This window comes from Lepidochelys olivacea (assembly GCF_965140295.1).
Source record: "Lepidochelys olivacea isolate rLepOli2 genome assembly, chromosome: 2".
Lineage (NCBI taxonomy): Eukaryota > Metazoa > Chordata > Testudines > Cheloniidae > Lepidochelys > Lepidochelys olivacea.
In genome coordinates this window covers 139011252-139032087 of record NC_140412.1, presented here as the reverse complement: position 1 = coordinate 139032087, position 20836 = coordinate 139011252, and the positions used below count along the sequence as shown (strand labels likewise).

Here is a 20836-nt window from a genome sequence, read left to right as displayed (position 1 = left end):
CCAAGTCACTAATGAAATGATTGAATAGTACTGGACTCTGGACAGACCCTTGCAGGACCCCACTAGATGCCTCCTCCCAGTGTGGCAGCAAACCACTCAAATTTTTGAGTAGTTTTTCAAAAAGTTGCAAACCCACATTATAATAATTTCATCTAGGCCACATTTCCCTAGGGTCCCTGTAGCAGGGTGGTTACCCGCTCCTGCCCTGTGGGGCTTAAAAGCCAGCCCTGGGAGAGAGCCAGGGCTGAGGGCAAGAAAAGCTAGGCTGATTGGGGAAATGGCCGCAGCTAGGCCATCCCCCAATCAGGCCGCAGCTGGGCCTATAAAGGGGCTGCTAGGCTGAAGCTTAGCCAGTCTCTCTCTCTCTCTCTCTGTTCAGAGAGGGAAGGGACTGGCTGCAGGGACCTGAGGGCATACCTAGATTGGGGCAGGGCTGAGGGGGAAAGACCAGGGGACTTCCGGCCTGGAAACCCCCAGCTGCAAGGCCTAGATTAGGGCCTATTAGGTATTGAGGTTGCAAGGGGGCAGCCCACTGGTAGACAGAGGCAGCAGGTCCAAACCCCTTCGCCTGTGATGAGTGGCTGATACACTGCAGTCTGTTAAGCGAGTGGGGCTAAGCGATGACTGGCAGTAGCCAAGACTGAGGCGAGGTGGGGTAGTGGGTGGGGGTTCCCCGGGGAGGGGAGACCCTCAGAGATTGTTGGGGTTTACTGCCAGGGGGCAGCACCCCAGTGGGAGGAGGCACTGGGTCCTGGGAGGAACTGGGGCTAGCGATAAGGCGGAGCACCAGATGGCAGAGGGTGCTCCAGAGGCTGACTAGCTAATTCCCAGGGACAACCAGCAGGAGGCGCCGCCGGGTGAGTCCGGCTCTATTACAGTCCCATATAAGTGTGTCAAAAGCCTTACAGAAATCAAGCTATATCACATCTTCTGCTTGCCCCTATCCACTAGTAACTGTGTCAAAAAAGGAAATTAAGTTGGTTTGGCATGATTTGTTCTTGAAAAATCCATGCTGGCTAACACTATTATCCTCTAGGTCAGGAGTCTGGAGCCGCATGCGGCTCTTTGGCTGCCCCCTTTGCAGGCAGCCATTTTCTGAGGGGGTGCAAGGTGCAGGTTCTGGCCAGGAGGCGCTTACCACAGGTGGCTCCCAGACAGCGATGCAGCAGGGTGCTGGCCCCACACCACTCCCAGAAGCGACCGGCTGCTGGTACCTCTCTGTGTGCCTCTTGGGGGGAGGGTGGCAGCAGGTCTCAGTGCACTGGCAGCACCCACAAGCAGCGCCCCCACAGGATGGGGCTTGAGGATGGTGCTGGGGCGGAGGCAGCTCATGGAGCCGCCTCCTCTCTTCCCCTCTCCCCCAGCCACCAGTGGCTCACAGAGACATAGCAACAGCCAGCCGCTTCCTGGAGTGGCATTGGGCCAGAGCCCGGCTTCGCCGCCTGCCAGGAGCCACCTGTGGTAAGCGCCTCCCGGCCAAAGCATGTACCTTGCACCCCCTCCTGCACCCAAACTCCCTCCCCAACCCCATACCCCCTCCTGCACCCCAATCCCCTGCCCCAGCCCAGAGCCCTCTCCTGTTTATATTCAAATTCAAATGGCAGAAGTCACATTAAAAGTATTGGTGAATAGTAATAACTTTAATATGTTCAATTATTATTAGTTGATAAATTCTAACTCTACAAGTAGCTTTGCATGTAATGCATCTCTCGAAATATTTTTGTCAAAGACAAAAACCAAAAAATGGCTCTTCTTTGAAAGGTTACCGACCCCTGCTCCAGGTTCTTCCAAATTTATTATAATTTGAAAAAATGACAAATCTGTATTTTTAGTTATTTTGGGGTAAGTGGAACACAGCTTCTTGCCTTGTATGGGAAATAATCCCAACCTGAACTACCTGCTGCTGCTATGTCTCAGCCATAGCTATATGTCCATTCCTCATTATTCTCTCTCCCTTGATCATCATTATCAGTTCAAAAGTTGTAGATAATGGCTGCCTAAGCAATACTCTGCCATGTGATTTATTCCACGTCGGGCACAGTATTTTACTTTCCAATCAGAGATGTAGCAGAGCTTTTCACCATATTTCAAGGGCCAAAACACACTTGTAGAGGCTGCTCAAATAGTCACAAATTCAATGCAATGACACATTGAACACAACTGCAATAATTCATGCTCTCAGGAAGCTGTCAAGTTATTTCACATCTTGCAAGTTCATTTATAATAATTCAGCTAATATTACTGTAAATTACTCAAGATGTTATTTTTCCATAACATTCATTGTGCAAATAAGGCAACACAACTTTCCACAAAGAAATTCTGGGGTCCCCACATTTCTGTTAAGAGATTCATTATCCCTTCCACAAAGGTGCAATCCTTTTCCTCTTGAATTTATTAGATGTTTTTCACTCAATTTTTTAAAACATTTCTCTATGAAGTTTCCCTTATGCCTCTTCCCCTCCTGTACTAACATAAGCACACAAGCCCAGTATTGCTGCAAGCTTACTTTTAATGTCCAAACTCCTTCACCACTGACACAAGATTACAAGAGATCATGGTGGTAACTATCTTACTGTAGAAAGAGGGAGATGGGCAAGGTAAGGCTCTTTTAGCAAAAATTAGAGACAGAAAAGATCTCGTTGGTGACTAACCTCTGGAATGGCCAAAGGGGGTCTATGCAAGGAGTTGCTAGCAGCTCAGAGGACGACAGGTTTTAGAGTGGTAGCCATGTTAGTCTGTATCAGCAAAAACAACAAGGAGTCTTGTGGCACCTTAGAGACTAACAGATTTATTTGGGCATAAGCTTTCATGGGTTAGAACCCACTTCATCAGATGCATGGTGTGAAAATACAGGAGCATGTATAAATACATGAAAGGATGGAGGTTGCATTACCAAGTTTGAGGTCAGTCTAATGAGATAAATCAATTAACAGCAGGATACCAAGGGAAGAAAAATAACTTTTGAAGTGGTAAGAGAGTGGCCAATTAGACAGTTGACAAGAAGGTGTGAGTAACAGTAGGGAGAAATTAGTATTGGGGAAATTAAGTTTAGGTTTTGTAATGACCCAACCACTCCCAGTCTCCATTCAGGCCTAATCTGATGGTATCCAGTTTGCAAATTAATTCCAGTTCTGCAGCTTCACGTTGGAATCTGTTTAAGTTTTTTTTGTTGAAGAAGAATTGCCACTTTTAGGTCTGTTATTGAGTGACCAGAGAGACTGAAGTGTTCTCCTACTGGTTTCTGAATGTTATGATTCCTGATGTCAGATTTGTGTCCATTTATTCTTTTGCGTAGCGGCTGTCCAGTTTGGCCAATATACATGGCAGAGAGGCATTGGAGGAATGTTTCTGTTATGTTCCCAATAACTACTGCACAGGCCATCTGGGAGACCAGGTGCAGAAACCAACTCTAGAGCTCTCATGGTAGGATGTAATGGTAAAGACAAGTCCCTCCAGTATCTCTAAAGCTTTGCAACATGTCAGCTGGGCCACATTTTACGATCAGCTAGAAACTCAATAAGTCATTCAGCTGTCACTGAAGAACAGTGACTATTTCTAAGTGTCCATCAAATCCCTATTTCTATAGAGGAAGAGGAAGTTACTCACCCTGTGCAATAACTGACGTTCTTTGAGATGAGTGTCCCTGTGGGTGCTCCACTCCAGGTGTTGGTGCATCCCTGCACCTTCACTCTGAGATTTTTACAGCAGTACTCGTACCGGTCACGCACACGCAGAGCCTACCCCTCTCCCCCACTCTGAGTGTACCTTAATAGTATGCATGCATGATCAGTCTCCTCAGTTCCTTCTCTACAAAGGAGGCTACCCCAACTCGAAAGTAGAGGGGAGAAGGGTGGGTAGTGGAGCACCCACAGGGACACTCATCTTGAAGAACATCAGTTACTGCACAGGGTGAGTAACCTCCTCTTCAAGAGAGAGATGTCCCTGTGGGTGCTCCACTCCAGGTGACTTAAAAGTAGTGTATCTCACGGAGGTAGGGACTTTGGATTTGGTAGAAATGCAGTAGATAGTACAGCTCTGCCTACTCATGTATCAGAGAGAGGGCCTTGAGTAAGGGCATAATGCTTAACAAATGCGTGTTCAGAAGTCCAAGTGGCTGCTTTACAGATGTCAGCCAGAGGAACTTTGTGTAGAAAAGCCACAGAGGTAGCCACAGATCTAGTGGAGTGAGTTCTGATGCCAACTGGAGGTGTAACTTTCTTTATCTGATAGCACAGTTGGATACACTCAGTTTGAAAGTCTCTGGGTAGAAATAGGTGTCCTTTCGGTGTGCTCCTCAATGCATTGTTGATTCAAAAGAGTTTGCATGTGGTTTAGAAAAGAAGGTTGGTAGGTGTATCAGCTCATTGATGTGGAATGACGAATGCACCTTTTGAAGAAATTTTGGGTGTAGTCGGAGGGTTACCTTATCCTTAAAAAATAGTGTGTACGGTGGGTCCGCCATGAGAGCGGCTATTTCTCCTGCACATCTGGCGGAGGTGATTGCCACTAAGAATGCTGTTTTCATAGAGAAGTGTAAGAGGGAGCAAGTGGCTAGGGGCTCGAATGGTTGTTGAGTTAAGCAGGATAATACTAAGTGAAGTCCCACAGTGGGGTAGGAGGTAATGTCCGGGTATAGGGATTGGAGCCCTTTGAGAAAACACATAGTGACTGGATGAGCAAAAACAGAGGTATCGTTGACCTTGTCATGAAAAGTTGTAATAGCAGCTAAGTGGACCTTGATGGAGCTGAAAGAAAGGCCAGATTGCTTAAGGTCTAATAGGTAGTCAAGTATGGGTGGAAGAGGTTCAGAAGTAGGAGGAAGTTGTTTAGTTGTGCACCATTGTGTGAAATCGCTTCCACTTTTGGAGATAGGTGATGTGAGTAGATTGTGTTCTGCTATGTAGGAGCACTCTTTGAACCTGCTCAGAGCATGCTAGTTCATTTTGGGAGAACCATGTAGGAACCAAGCTTTCAGGTGAAGCATGGACAGGTTGGGGTGAAGAAATCGGCCATATTGCTGCAATAAGAGGTTCGGAGTGAGGGGCAATGAAATCGGTGGGTGAATTGACATTCTGGTGAGGAACGGAAACCACAGTTGTCTGGGCCATGACGGGGCAATCAGAATTACCGTGGCATGATCTGTTCATAACTTTGTCGGAACTCTGTGGAGAACCAGTATTGGGGGGAAAGCATACATTAAGTGTTGAACCCATGCGATCAGGAATGCATCTCCTAGGGAATGTTTGCCCAATCCAGCTCTGGAGCAAAATTCGGGACATTTCTTGTTCTTCACAGTCGCGAAGAGGTCCAGGGTTGGATAGCCCCCAAACGCAGAATGTATTGCTTATGATCGTGTCGTTTATCTCCCATTCATGATCCCAGGGAAAATGTCTGCTTAGTTCGTCCACAGTATTTATTCAGGGCCCCAGGAAGATAGGCTGCTAATATCCGGATGTTGTTCGTGAGGCACCAATTCCAGAGCTTCATAGCTTCTGTGCAAAGCGAGTGAGATCGAGCCCCTCCCTGCCTGTTGACATAGAACATGCATGCGATGTTGTCTGTCATTATCTGAACATTTTGGTTCTGAATAAATGGGAAGAAGTGATGGCAGGCACTGCGTCTGGTTCACAGTTCTAGGACGTTTATGTGTAGGGAGGCTTCGGTGGAAGACCATATCCCCTGGACTGTGTGGTGGGACATGTGCATTCCCCATCTTGTGAGGAATGCGTCAGCAGTGATGAGTGATGGGGAGTCCTGGAGAAAAGGGACTCCTTAACAGAGGTTGGAGGGAACTGTCCACCATCGGAGGGAGTCTTTGACTCTGAAGAGTATGGATAGAGGCTTGTTTAAAAGTGTGTACGTTCGGTCTGTAAACCATGGCCAACCAAGCTTGGAAGCACCTCATGTAGAGGCATGCATTTTTGACCACGAAAGTACATGAGGCCATGTGGCCTAATAGTTGCAGGCAGTCTCATGCAGTGACCTGGGGACTGTTGTGAAGTTTTGTAACCAGGAGTTTTATGGTGTTGAAACGATTGAGTGGGAGACATGCTATTCCCATTCGGGAATCGAGATTCACTCCTATGAACTCCAGTTGTTGGGTAGGACATAAACTGGATTTGGTTGGTTTTTTTTTGCAGGCCAAGGGAAAGGAAGCAAGCAACGGTAAGCTGTGTGGATCGAAGAGCTTCGTCGAGCATTGAGGCTTTGAAGAGACAAGCGTTGAGGTAACGAAATATTATAACCCCGTTTCCTGAGGTGGGCAGTGACCACTGCTAGGAGTTTGGAGAAAACTCGGGGGGGGCAGTAGATAGACCAAAGGCCAACACTCTGTATTGAAAATGTGTCAAACCGAGGGTAAAACAAAGAAAACGTCCGTGGGCTAGGTGAATAGTCACATGAAAATAAGCATCCTGTAGGTTGAGGGCTGAAAACCAATCGCCCTGCTCCAGTGCTGGGATTATAGTGGTAGGGTAACCATTCTGAACTTTTGCTTTTTGATAAATTTGTTTAGCCGCCTGGGGTCGAGGATCAGTCGCCATCCCCCGGTTTTCTTTTCTGTTAAGAAGTAATGGGAGTAGAAACCTCTCCCTCTGTGTAGTTTGGGGACAATTTCCACTGCCCCCAATTGAAGGAGATGTTGTACATCTTGGAGGAGCAGTTGCTCGTGAGAGGGGTCCCTGAAGAGAGACGGGGAGGTTGGGTGGGTGGGAGGCGGGGAGAGGAAAGGGATAGAATAGCCAACTGTGACAACCTCTAAAGCCCACTTGTCGGTGATAATATTGCACCACTGATGGGAGAATGGGCATAGGCGGTGACCAAAAAGAGGGGCAGGCTGTGTGAAGTGAGAATATTGTTTTCTATACCCTCGATCAAGGCTTCAAATTTGATTATTGGTCGGAGGGGGTTGAGACACTGCCGAGGAGTTGGGACGGCAGCGTTGGTATCTGGATCTCTGGCGTTGCTATTGCTCGTGAGATCTATGGAATTGCTGGGTGTATGTGGGGTAGCGTGGTCGCTGGTAAGGCTGGTACTATATTGTCGCCTTCTGGTCATAGGGGTTTGAGTTCCTAGAGACCGGAGAGTTGCCCTGAAGTCCTTTATGGAGTGGAGTACGTCATTTGTGGTGGAGGTGAATAGTTTGTCACTGTCGAAGGGGAGATCCTTATTGGTATTCTAGATCTCGCTGGGAAAGGAAGAGGATGACAGCAATGACCCTCGGCGCATCACGACTGCTGTGGCAGTGGACCGTGCTGCAGTATTGGCCACATCAAGGGCAACTTGAAGAGCAGTGCAAGAGATTATTTGTCCCTCAAACTATGGCTGTAAATTGTTGTTTCTTTTCTTCTGGAATGTGAACAATAAAGTCCATGAATTTATTGTAATTTTTGTGGTCGTACTTTGCTAGAACGGCTGTATAATTAGCAATGCGAAACTGCAACGTGGAAGAAGTGTATACCTTACGTCCAAGCAGATCTAATCGCTAACTGTCCTTGTCGGAAGTGGTGGAGCAGGGAAATTGGTGTTTGTTCTTTTGGTTAACTGCTTCTACCAGTGAGTTTGGCGCTGGGTGAGTAAAAAGGAATTCTGAGCCCTTGGAAGAAATAAAGTACTTTCGGTCCACTCTCTTACAGGTAGGCAGGCTTGCAGCTGGGGTTTGCCAAATGGCCTTGGCAGGTTCTAAATGGGCTGCATTGATAGGTAATGCAATTCTAGAAGAATAAGAGGGCTGCAGGATGTCAGTTAGCTCATGCTGCTGTTCAGGAACTTCCTCCAGGTTAATTCGTGGCTCATTGGCAACTCTTTTAAACAGGTCTTGAAATTTTGAGAAGTCGTCTGAAGACTTCGGAGGAGGAGGAAGCAATGCTTCATCAGGCGGAACAACTGGTTCTGCCGGGTTAGAGGCAGGCCGTGCTTGCTCTTGAAGTTGTGACAGGGCTGCCTCGTGTCTGGAGTCAGTGGCAGGGTGGTCAGCTGGTGGCACCAATCAGGTCTCACGCCTGGCTGCATTGATATGATGAGTGTGGTCCTGAGTATAAGGAGCCCATGGAGCCCAATATTGCCACTGTGGTGGGAAGGGCATGGGTGGTGCCATCCAGGGGTTCATGCCCCATGGGGCAGGACCCTCTGAGTAGGATGAGGCAGCTTTTCTATGACCTCTCTTGATTGAGGTCTGTGGACGGGACATCTGATAAGGTGAAAATCCTCCCTGCAGCCTAGATTCCTCATCACTGGAGGAAAGCTGTGCGGACCTTGCCTAAGGGTCCAGAGAGAAGTAGGTGTTAAGTAGGGATGACTGCAAGATAGGTGACACCAGCAGGTCCCTTGAATGTGTGAATTGCGATGCCTCTGTGAGGGGAGGGCTGAGCGAGAGGAATTTGTTGTGAGAAGGGGTTCCTCTGCACCGGTGTCCTGAGCGTTCTGTCACTGCCGGCTAGCTCAAAGGCTGACGGTGCCGGGAGAGTGGGAGGAGCCTGCGGGAAGTCAGGCAGGCTAGTATGCATCGGCACCACTTCCACTGCGGTGCCAAATGGTGCCATGTGAGAGGCAGGCAACTGAAAGCCTGAAGCTCAGCTCCGGAGGTTAGTGTGACTGCTGAGACGCAGGCGGGTTTCGCATGGTGCCGGAGGAGCCCGTCACATCAAAGGTACTCAGCCGGGGGAGCACAGGGAGGGAAGCAGTAGCTGGAGAAGGCTTGTCCCTGCAAATACCCTTTGTGGGTGAGAGAGACTGATGGTTTTTTGAAGTTTTCTTTTGTCTCTTTGAATCAGGGGGACTGCAGTGTACAGCAGAGTCAGAGCCCGGGTCTGAGGCTGGTCTGAGAGATTTTTGCAGCAGGAGCAGTTTTAGCTTCAGCTCCCTGTCTTTGCATGCCCTGGATTTCAACTTGCTGCAGTGGGCACATTTTTGGGGATGTGGGACTCCCCCAAACATTTAATACATTTAGAGTGGCCATCTGAAAGAGGGATGGTATCATTACAGTTAGAACAGCGCTTAAAACCCGGAGAGCCAGGCACATCAGAAGCGGCTGCGCTGACAGGAACAAAAAAAAGGTGGGTTTTTTGTTTTTGTTTGCTTTCAAGAGAACAGAAGAGAAGGGAAAAGGGTACCTATTACTGGTAAGCTAAACTAAGAGGGAAAACAAGTTGAACAAGGGAGAGAAGAAATTCGCTAACAAGTCTACTGAGCTCTGTCTCAGGCAGGGGACGGTAGAGAAGGAACTGAGGAGACCGGTCGCGCATGCATACTATTAAGGTACACTCAGAGCAGGGGAGGCAGGCTCTGTGTGTGCATGACTGGTACGAGTACTGCTGTAAAAATCTCCGAGTGAAGGCGCAGGGACACACCAACACCCGGAGTGGAGCACCCACAGGGACATCTCTCAAAGAAGAATCATACCTTGTGAAGTGGGTGTACTGAGAAGAGAGCATGTAGGAAGCTTTGATCATCGCCAGTGCTCCTACAGCAGCAAAGAAGGAGCTTAGCCTTGTTCTCAAGCACTGAGATGGTGGTCTAGTCCATATCCATCCACCCTCTGTGGCTTCAAACAAGTATGATCTGCCAGCAGTAATGCTGCCAGCCCCCTAATGTTGCTATGAACAGTAAGGATAGAATTTGCCCGTAGTGCATAGTATGCTGCCTGAATTATGGACACATTTCATTTTGAGCTAGGCACTTCAACAGGAAAGTTGGCCAGATTCTCTTCAGAAAACAATCTGTGGGACACAGTACAGTGTGAGGGCCTGCAAAGGAGCCAGTTATAGAGCCCTGATTATGGTTTCAGTTCTACGCCGGCCCCATCCCATGACACTTCAAAGCAGCATAGGAAGTGCTCTAAAGTTCAGCTGTTGGCCATGACCCCCAAGAGGTCATCTGCCAGTGGAAAATAGCTAAAGCACAATAACACTCTCGTCATTCCCTCTCCCACCCAATTTTTACCCCCATGCTGGGAGCTGCAACAGAAGGTACAGCAGCTAGCTATACCAGTACTCTGCCAATTAGGGGCTTCTTATACTATGGCAATCCACTTATCCCATGTTTATACAGTATCGAACACCGTGGGTCCCTAGGCATTCATACAGCAGCAAAAACACTAAAAACAATTCAATTTTCACAGTCACAGCAGCAAGTGAAACATTTTACCTGCTGAAGCCATCCCCTGTGATAAATAACCTCAAACTCCAAGAGGACCTTTGCCACTTTGTTGTAGTTGCGGACTATGCGCTTCGCTTCTCCTGTCTGCAGAACAGTGGGATGCTGTTGGAAGAGGTCCATTGGTTCCTGGATCTTGTGGAAGAGTTGGCGTGCCCACAAGATCTTACCAGCTATTGGAGGCAGGTTACGAGCCAAAGGAGGGTCATTTTTCTGCTTAGTGTACAGCTTAGAGACCATCTCAATATCATGACCATAGTTCTGAAGGATTTTCTGGTATTTTTCATCAATGCCAAGATTGGGGATTTCTAATCTGATTAAAAAAAACAAGGATTATCATTGGAAAAGTTACCACAAGACTTCAGTGATTAGGAGGCTCTTCTAGTTTTGAGTTTGAATGTACAATCATTTTTACACACTTTTGTATGCTCTGTGGGAGGACAAGTGCATTCTCAGCCTGATATTCAGCAACACCTTCCAAAATACATTCCTACAACCAGAAGCTAGGCCTGGCTTAAACAGTGTAACAGAAAGTGTTTCTAAATAAGCCTAGAAATATCCCTCTATCACCCATATAAAGGGAATCTCACTAGTGCTAACTTCAAGTGTAAGATCACATGGTTTTCAACAAGTAGTAACATAACCCTGAACCCACCAATGGCATGAAATACAGGAACTCAGTTATACAGAATAGGGCAGAAGAACTGTGACAGTACAGACTGAGCTTCCCCTTCATGCTGCCATTTTAATGATTGAAAGCAGTACTGCAAGCCCATCTTCAGCTATTGATACCACAGCTAACCATGGCAATGAGATATTGAGCATGCTGCATCTTGACATACGATGATGATAAATAAATTTCAATATCCAAAAGAGAACCTTCAGCCCACATGCAGGTAGTCATTATAAACAAGCAGTTCCTGTGCTATATTTCAGTCTTAAAGACAGACAAAAATAAATAAACTTTGGATACTGCATTAGGGATATAAAACAACAAACATTGAATGATTTTTTCTTTCCAGTGTCTATAATCAATGTGCTAGGGGGACGGGGGGGAGAGCTTCAACAATAAGGCATAAATTACCAATGTAGAACTTAAATATGTTTGACCCTAAAAAGCTTAAGAAATTATTCAAGAACCATTATCCTTACATAAAGTTTACATTGTCATCTAAGGTCAGTAAGATCATGTGATCTCACAAATGTGTTGGCCATGCAACTGCCCAGAAATAAATTCTACTTATGCAGATTGTCAGAAGTGTTAAGCTTTTCTTTTAAAGCAATCTGAGTAGATCCTTTCTTTTTATCAGAATTGGTGAAGAGACATACTTAAAATGATTACTCAAGTATCAATTTATGTCCAACAAGAACAAAAGCATTTTATAGCCAATTTCTTCATTTTTTCTGTGTCAAAAGAGGTTATATTTGACCTAATGTGCAGAAAACTGGTATGCTACTCTAGGGCATACTAGAAATATTTATAAATATCCCTTTACCTTTCAAATTTCTTCAGCATACTAAGAGCTCTTTCAGTGGTTGGAATCCTTTCAAAGGTGATATCCATAAAGGTCTTTAACTGATTCTGGAGAAGGAAAAAGGTTATGCTGAGGAGAGCTCTGCGGAGTGCACATATTAAATATACAAAGTACTACCTGTCGGTGTGTTTATCACATACTGTACATGAACACACACTACTTACCTGATAACAGCTGCAATTATCCTACTTTTGATGTTGTGTAAAAAGAAAAAAAAAGCAGAAAAGCAATCTACCTTTCCAGTTCCCTCTGTAGCTACAGAGATCACAGAAGCTCTTGTCTTCTCAACTGTTCAACCACATTAACAACTATAATCTGAGGGAATGCTTTCCTTCTCCAAGGCAGCTAAATCAAGCTCTCACACGGATATTGGCTTAGTACAGCAACCTCGTTCTCCCATCAGCTTTACATGGCTCCAGTGGTTAGGGAACCTAAAGTGTGTGCAATTTGTCTGGATTATACAGCCCCCTGAGAACCTGCATTTGAGGATTAGGGGTAGGCACTTCTCTTTCGGGAGAAATGGGAGGAGAGGTGCTTAAGTTCTGTAAAAGTGAGCATCCTCTACTATTCCCTGCGCTGGAATACTATGTGTGTTTTGGACTTTATGCACCAGTCTGGTTTTACCGGTAGACAGTTAAATGCAATGTGTAGCCCCTATAAACAGTCCCAAAGGCTGTATCAATCTCAGGATGGATAGGAAGTGATAATCCACTAAGGCTCTGTGTGATATTGGAGTGGTATTAGATTTATCATTCATTCTAAATGGAAATTTGTATTTTTGATCCATGAACAAAAGCACTCTAAGTGCTCCAGCCATTAAATCAGAGCTTGCATATGTAATGCCAACAGACCCCAGTCATTGAGATCAAACCTGGGACCTCTGGAGCTTAGTGCATGAGCCTCTACCGCATGAGCTAAAAGCCAACTGGCTGTTAGCTAAGGTTGTAGAGCAGACTCATTTAACTCTTTTTTAAGTGGTCTTGGTGCCACTAGATGGGACAGAACACCACACCCAGGAGGTGTGTGGGTTATACATAAACAAGTTGATATTGCCTCAAATGGACATTTTCCCCTTTTGGCATTCCAATCAATTAGCAGTACTAAACCTAGCCCCCCCTAAAATCACCAAGCACTTAATTATGCAACTTACATGAAGGTCACTGGTCTGTTTGCAAAACTCTTCATAGTCCTGGTCAAAATCAGTCTTTCGTTGATCTAAGAAGTTGTACTCCTTTTTCTTCATGATGGCAACAATGCTCTAAACAATTTTTGAAAGAAAACAAAATATCAGAATACAGTTGCCTTATCAAGCAATCTGTCATGTTCAGTTACTTACATCTGTTGGGTTTACAAGGTTGTGTTCTGTGGTTTCTACTACAGATATTAAAATCTTCATTTTTTCAGATGCATAAACAAAACAATCTGAGTGACAAACAAGGAAAATAATATAAAACAGACCACAGGAGTGGCACTTTAAAACACTATTGTAACTATTGTAACAGTTTTAATGTAGAAACTAATAGAAAATTCAAAGCCTAGTGATTTTCTCATTTCAACATATTTGTTACCTATAAATAATTTTTTCTCATACAAGTGTGCAACACTTCCATACAATACACTCTGGTGCAAAGTAGTAGTATATCAGACAAAGCGAACAAACGTCCATGTTAAATTTCTAACAAAAACACACCATTAATAGTATTCTCCTTTAATCTATGTATTCTGTGATGAAAAGAGGAACATTCAGAACCACATTCCACTGCATGAACAACCCTAGCATTTGTTACCTGCCCACTGTTCCAGCATTGCTGCAGTTTGCACAAATGGAAGCATAGATTGGTTGGCCCCCTGACACCAGTAGCCGATAATACTGTTAAAAGTTGTGTTTGCTCCTGCTGATCAGCCACAGTTCAGCATGCTAGCTGTTTGTCATGCTCCACTTATCATTCAGGTCCAACCCCATATTTTTCATTGGCATAGATGGATTCACCATTGTGAAGAAATTTTAATCTAAACTTACTGATTTTTCCCTTGTTATAATGATTTCTTCCATGAACAAAGTAAATCTAAGATAGCAACTAAATGACAGACTATTACATTTGTTCATCATATTCAACTGATAAATGGACTCCAGAAACCTTTACTTGTCAAGTGTTTCAGCCAACCACAAGACAGTGGATACCTATGACACTGTCACATAGTTCAGTAATTTAAATAAGGCTGTTACTATTCAATAGCAGCATGGCCTCATAATGACCTTCAGGCCTTTTTTTTTTAATTGGCCTTTAATTTTTACCATCAACAGCTTAACATGATATGTATTAGTTCAGAATGAAGCATAAATTTTCTCCCCCTGAACAGAGGGCCTGCATAAAACTCTTAACACAGGGCTTCAGTGGTGCAATGGATCTTGAGTGTGTCCATGGAGTCTTACCCTAAGACCATTATCAAGACAATTCTTTACTGGCAACTCATCTTAAGGCACAGCTGTAACAGTGAAACATCAGCGCCAGACAACCTAAACATGTGACCTCCCATCACAATGTTCAAACACTATGAATTTCATTTTTATACTGATAGAATCATGACATTGTGCACTTGACTGTGAAAGGAATAGTGAAGAAAGGAAATAAGGAATCCATGTATCTCTGCCCTAACCTCTTGCATTTATCCATGTTTTGCATATTTTGCCTATTTCACCCCAACCTTTCTTGCTTATACTCCCTTCCTTCTTTGCACATTTATCCCTCCCTCTAAACCTTTGATGGAAAATGCTTATTTAACAGCAATTATATTAACTATAAAAGTCTCATGCATTCAAGTAGATTCAACAATACACATCTTTGATAACGGACTAGTACCCAGTAAGGTTAGTACAGCCTATTTTTAAAACTTCTCCATAGTCTGTCATCTGCATTTGTTGATTTAATTCCAACTCTCCCTAATGATGTGAGAGGGCAAGATTTGCTTGGTGTGTACCTGATATTTTGTTGCCATAACTTCCAATCCTTCAATCTTTGATTCTTGCAGAACTGAGTAGGTTGTAATGGTACTGAAGACATGTATAATTTTAACTAGACGTCGATGAAACATTTCAAATTTTCCAAAGATATACATCTCACTAAAATCAAACTGTCTTTCAGCTGGATTTTGTTCTAGTTTTTCTTTTGTCTTGTGAAAACAATTTTGATACTCCTTGGAAACAACAAAATTGAACAAACATGACAGACATTATAAACATTTCATTTTCATAATCTAGAATAGAATTATTTAGACAGTCACCATTTCTAATCAGCTGGGGAGGGGGGTAAGTTTGATCAAGTAATCACCTGTCTACACTACACCGAGTCTTTAGTGCAGTTCTTCTCTGACAAATTAGGTTGAGAAATGGCATCATGGGATTCCACATTCATTATGTCTTCGTATTCGCAGATTCAGTTTGCTTATCACATCCTTAGCTACATCAAAACAACCCTTCAATGACACTATACAAGCGAACTCAAAAGTGGGAATTTAATTAACACGTAGAAAAAGAACCCAATTCACTTCCCTTAGTTGGGCAGTAGCTAGAGCAAGTTTTATCACTAAAGGCAGATATGACTGACAACAAACCAAATACTAAAAGAAAAGGAGGACTTGTGGCACCTTAGAGACTAACCAATTTATTAGAGCATAAGCTTTCGTGAGCTACAGCTCACTTCCTCAGATGCATATCGTGGAAACTGCAGCAGGCTTTATATATACACAGAGAATATGAAACAATACCTATTCCCACCCCACTGTCCTGCTGGTAATAGCTTATCTAAAGTGATTTCCAGCACAAATCCAGGTTTTCTCACCCTCCACCCCCCCACACAAATTCACTCTCCTGCTGCAGGAGAGTGAATTTGTGTGGGGGGGTGGAGGGTGAGAAAACCTGGATTTGTGCTGGAAATCACTTTAGATAAGCTATTACCAGCAGGACAGTGGGGTGGGAATAGGTATTGTTTCATATTCTCTGTGTATATATAAAGCCTGCTGCAGTTTCCACGATATGCATCTGAGGAAGTGAGCTGTAGCTCACGAAAGCTTATGCTCTAATAAATTGGTTAGTCTCTAAGGTGCCACAAGTCCTCCTTTTCTTTTTGTGAATACAGACTAACACGGCTGCTACTCTGAAACCAAATACTGTAGTTCTGCTGTGTAACAGTGTCTTCAGTTTTCCCAAATCATTTCCTATAGTAAAGCACTGCATAAATTTTGTTGCAACAAAGACACTTATTCTGTCTTGTGTGGACTGCACCAAACCTTACTATAATCAGGTTAAAAAAATTGTTCTGTCAAGGGTCAGACTGTGAACAATTTAATATCACTGGTACACAGTTTCTCTCGCAGATAGCCCCATTTAAGTTGCGTACAATTACTCTAATCTGAAGGACTACTGAAGAGCCAGGATTTTCACAAGTGTGTAGTGATTCTGGGTGTTGAACCTGTAACACTTTAAACCATTTTCTAAGGTTGGATGCTGAGAACTTCTTGAAAATCCACCCCCTTTACAGTGTTTTAATTTCAGCACCCAGAATCACTAGTCTCTTTTGAAAATCCTGGCCCAGACTGCTTGCTTGCCCCTGACAATAAGGGATTCATAATCTATCCCTACATTCGTGAATCGGACTAATTCCAAACTCGTGCTTCTCAATATGCAAATGAAAAATATTTAATTTAGATATTAAGGCTTGATTTTTTTTTGTAAAGGGGCTCGAAGGAGTTGGTTGCCAAATTCCAATAGGCTTTTTTTTAAAATCCCCACCTTAGACTATAGGCAGTATGCAAATCTCCAGAGTGTGCTCTGGTTAAGTTCAGCAGCTCCTCCAAGTTACTAGGTTGCCATGTATTCACTCTAACAATCCACCCACCTCCTTGCCATGACTACCATATTTCTGGAGGAACTCAGAGGGCAAGAAAAACCCCAAACATTGCAGTGTTAACAATATCTATGTGGAAAATTTTAAGTCCCTTAGTGATTTAGGAGCCCAAATTCCATTTTCAAAAGTCACTTAGGCATTTCAAAAGTTTACCCATAATCGCTTCTGGAGCTAATTAAGTGTTGAGGAATGTTTCCTTCCTGCTTTTATTATTCTTTCTAGATGTAATGACCAACATGCACCGGCCTGAGTGCCTAGAGCTAACCTCATATTTAAGCACCCAAACGAAAGCTTATATTTAGGTAAGTAGGTATGGAGTTTGTAGTGCAACTTTAGGATTGGAAATTTTATCCATTGAATATATGCTGCCAGATTTTTATTATAATTATTCCAGGTTAAATACTTAACTGAACTTCAATTAAGGAAATGGAGTTACACATGAGATTTTTCCCAGGGAAAGTGAGATCATAGTTTGGCCCACTGTTTTACTAGAGAACTGTCTTTCACTTTTCTGTATGCAATGAATTCTTTAATGTCAGTCCCTGTTAGACAAAGGCAGAGAATACACCACAAATACCAACAGGACCAAGGCAGTTGGAAACATTTGTAAGAATCTATGTAAATTTCATTATGGGATTCTCTCTGAAGAAAAGTACTTAATATTGAATGACTCTAAAGTAGTTAGTGCATTTGGAGAGAGACTTTAAAACAGGCTCCGTACCCAGGACTTTCAGAATATGATGACAAAGGAAAATACCACCACAGCATGAGGTCACTACATGCAAGTTCAGGGGTAGAATAGGTGCAAGGAAAGGGATGTAGAGAAGAGGACCCAAAATGTCTTGGCCACTTTTGCATACTTGATTAAGAAGCAGTGAGGCAGTCTTTACGCACCAAGAATGAAGGCAGTCAGTCACTCCCCAGACTGCATGGGAGAACATGTCCCCCCTGTTCTTCTACACCAGCAGTCAGATAAGGTAGTGGGGTGGGAGAATCCAGTCCTGAGGCCACACATTCTTTGCACTTTTATTTATCACACAGAGCTTTAAGGTTACCTGTTTTAGTTTAATAGCTGCTTGCAGTTTCTCCATAACTATCTCCTGAGGCTGGTCCCAGATGGTGGCAGTCTTGTTAGTTATGTAAGCTTTACATGCTGTTATCATCTGATTTGTTACCTAAGAATAAAATTAATTTCTATTCTTATGAATAGGTCAGATTTAACATGCTTTGTTTTCATTTCATTTTATGTCCCCCATTTACTCGCTACTGGCCGACTGCACATGAAGTGCCAAAGCTTCCAGCCACGTGTGTAGACAATGGTTTCACCTCCAACAGCCAATCTCAATTCCATTCCCCAGCCAAAATGCTGCTGATCAAGTCACTACACAAGAGATGGGCTAGTCTAGAACTTTAAATGTGCCAAACGAGGTTGAGGTGACAAAGTGATTTTGCGCCTTGTGAGTGGAGTATAACTAGTTATGTCCCAGATGACTGCACTGGGAGGGAATAAATAAGAGGCATTCTTAAACTGAACTCCTATTTTCATGCAGGAATGAGGAGTGATAGTTAAGAAATGAGCTAAGTTAGCAAATCTGTTTGTATACAGAGTGCAAAATTCACAATTGGCAAAAACAGCTGTAACTCCATGGAAATCAACACAATCACACCTGCTTAGGGCCAGAGTGAGTTTAGCCCAGATTGTCTTTCAAAGATTCCCCCCAAGGGCTCAGTGAGTTTTTAAACCCTTGTCATGGTTATTTTCATCATTTACAAGACTTCAGTCTAGATTCTTTTGATCAGCATTTTAATGTAGTCTACATTCAAAGGAGAGTCAAGAATTCTATACATTGAGACAAACGTGGTCTCACTAAATGTCCAGGATCCCTTTGTGGTAGTCTCCCCATGGGATCTTTTAATTAAAAGTAAGCTGGATGTTTTGTACAGAAAGTGATATTGATACAAAGAGAGTATGTTGTGTGTACCCACCTTCACAAACAGTGAGGTTATCTTCTCAGAGGTATTGTAGTAACGTGAAATGCTGTGAATCATTTTTATTGCATTTATGAGACCTGGAATAGCATCTACCATGGACACCTAAAAGGAAACACCATAGGTCTCTCAGTGAAATTCACCACTGCCTTGTACTTTGTATGATTTACAAATATGCAGAGAGAGTACAAAGTGTCACCTTTCTAATTTGACAGTCTCTTTTCTACTGTGCATTCCCTTTACTGCATTAGCTAACCTATCTGATAGCCGAACCACTGTGATTAATTTGTCTGATTATTTTGAGAAAAATCTTGCAATTCAGGCTCAGACAACAGAGATGCAAAATGGAATCTAGAAGGGACAAATAACTAGGGCCTTGTCTACACAATCTTCCACTGATTTAATTATGCAGTGTTGTTGTAGCCGTATTGACCCCACCATATTAGAGAGATAAGGTGGGTACAGTAATATCTTTTATTGGTCCAACTTCTGTTGGTGAGAGAGACAATCGTTCAAGCCTACACACAGCTCTTCTTGGCACAGTCAGGCACTTAGAAGCCTAAATCTCACTAACAGTAATTGGGATTTTTGTCCCCTTAGTGACTAAATCAGATAGGTGTTGCAATGCTGAGCACTGCAATGCCTCAATATCTTTACAAATTCGGGCCATGGTCTTTGACTAAGTAAGTTATAATGAGTAACAAATGAAAAAATAAACCTCCTCAGCCTAGCTTTGGCACAGCTCTGAACACACAAAATTTATTTTGAAATTAGTAAAAAAAGAGTCAGCATTGCATGTCCTTGGATGTCACAGAAACTGAGGCATTTGTCAGATCTGGCCTGGTATTCCCTAAAGAGGGAACACTCACTACCCAGTAACTTGTTTTTCAGTGACAGCAGACTATAAACCTGTTTGGGGAGCTTGGAACTAGCTGCAGAGATTCTGAGGATGCAACGTACTGTTACATGACTTTGAAACCGTCAGTGAAGCCTATGAAATGGAAATTTGCTTTCAGTTCCGCTGCTATATCTTTTCATTCAGGGAGGCAAAAGTTGTACTTACAGGGTCACTGTTGTATAGGGGGTCACAGCATTTTTCCAGAGTGTAGAGATACTTCACGTTGTCTTTGGCTTCATTAGCAGCATCAGTGATGCGAGTGTCCAGCTGTCGCCAGCTCTAAAAGTAAGAAGTAAAAACCAAAAATAATTATTTCAAGAAAAATTGAAATGTGAAAGATATTGTACCAGGTGAGGCTCTTGCCCTCTGTATCACATCAATAATTTCATTACAACCTGCAGCAACAGATAGGTAACTAAGCACAATAGAATGTAGTTAGTATTATAGTCTATTTTCCACTAGATGCCTATGTATATAATACCCATTAAAGCTAAATTAATTGATCCAGAGAAGAACAGGATTCCCCCTATGCGTAGATATGGCTACATCTACAAAGCACACCACTTTCAGCGTCATGAAGGATACATGCAGCTACACGCTGCAGTGGAAAGCAGGCTGCGCCCACACTGCAGTGTGTAGCTACATGTGTCAGGGAAAGGCTCTAGCAGTGGGGGAAGGAGCAAAGAAAGACTTCAGCAGCATCCTAGTTTTGGAGCCTTCCTCCACTGCCAGAGAAGACTCTGGGCGGCTGGGAAAGACTCCTGCAGCAGGAAGCTGGCAGAACCTTTCCCCACCTCTTTCCTGCTGCAGGGAAAGGCTCCTGCAGTGGGACATTACACTGCTAAACATAGAAGTGTAGATGGGGAGGTGCTGCTTGGACATGCAGAGAGCCACATAGGGTATATATCACCTAAGCAATGCCTCACGGTCTATACTGATATTTACATCCATGCCAGGGGTGCTACTTGTGTACATACTCTACACACCACTGAATAGAGTGTGCAGCATAGAGGTACCTTATCACTTTGGTGGAGTTCCCAGTTCAGCATCTAACTTGTCTTCACTTCATAGTCTGTTACACCTCACCCAGACAGTTGACATAATAATGTTCGAACAGCAAGTGGCATTGCCAGGGCACATTTTATACACTGTGTTCTATGTATGTATCATGTGATGCCATGAGATAATGAATCTGCATCACTCTCACCAAGACAGGTGAAGTTCTAAAGGCAAAATGATTTTTTTTTAAATTGGGGAACACTTAGTTAACGTTCCCCTCAAGCCTAGTGGTAAATCCACCCAGATCCCTCTGCAATGCTTGGGAGCCTTGAATTCCAAGAACTTGCAGAAGCTGCTGC

The 20836-nt window shown here is 43.6% G+C and overlaps 1 protein-coding gene across 1 annotated transcript in view; it reads right to left on the bottom strand.

Annotated features, from left to right (window-relative positions):
- The window catches only part of DNAH5 (dynein axonemal heavy chain 5), a gene marked incomplete at its 5' end in the record, with an annotated part of 254247 nt that overhangs the window by 179497 nt on the left and 53914 nt on the right, over window positions 1–20836 (bottom strand). The window contains 7 exons of the mRNA XM_084621096.1: window positions 10144–10465; window positions 11649–11734; window positions 12838–12945; window positions 14667–14882; window positions 17647–17766; window positions 18578–18685; window positions 19644–19757. Of these exons, the coding sequence (XP_084477222.1) occupies window positions 10144–10465; window positions 11649–11734; window positions 12838–12945; window positions 14667–14882; window positions 17647–17766; window positions 18578–18685; window positions 19644–19757 (1074 nt within the window). The remainder of the gene's footprint in view (window positions 1–10143; window positions 10466–11648; window positions 11735–12837; window positions 12946–14666; window positions 14883–17646; window positions 17767–18577; window positions 18686–19643; window positions 19758–20836) is intronic.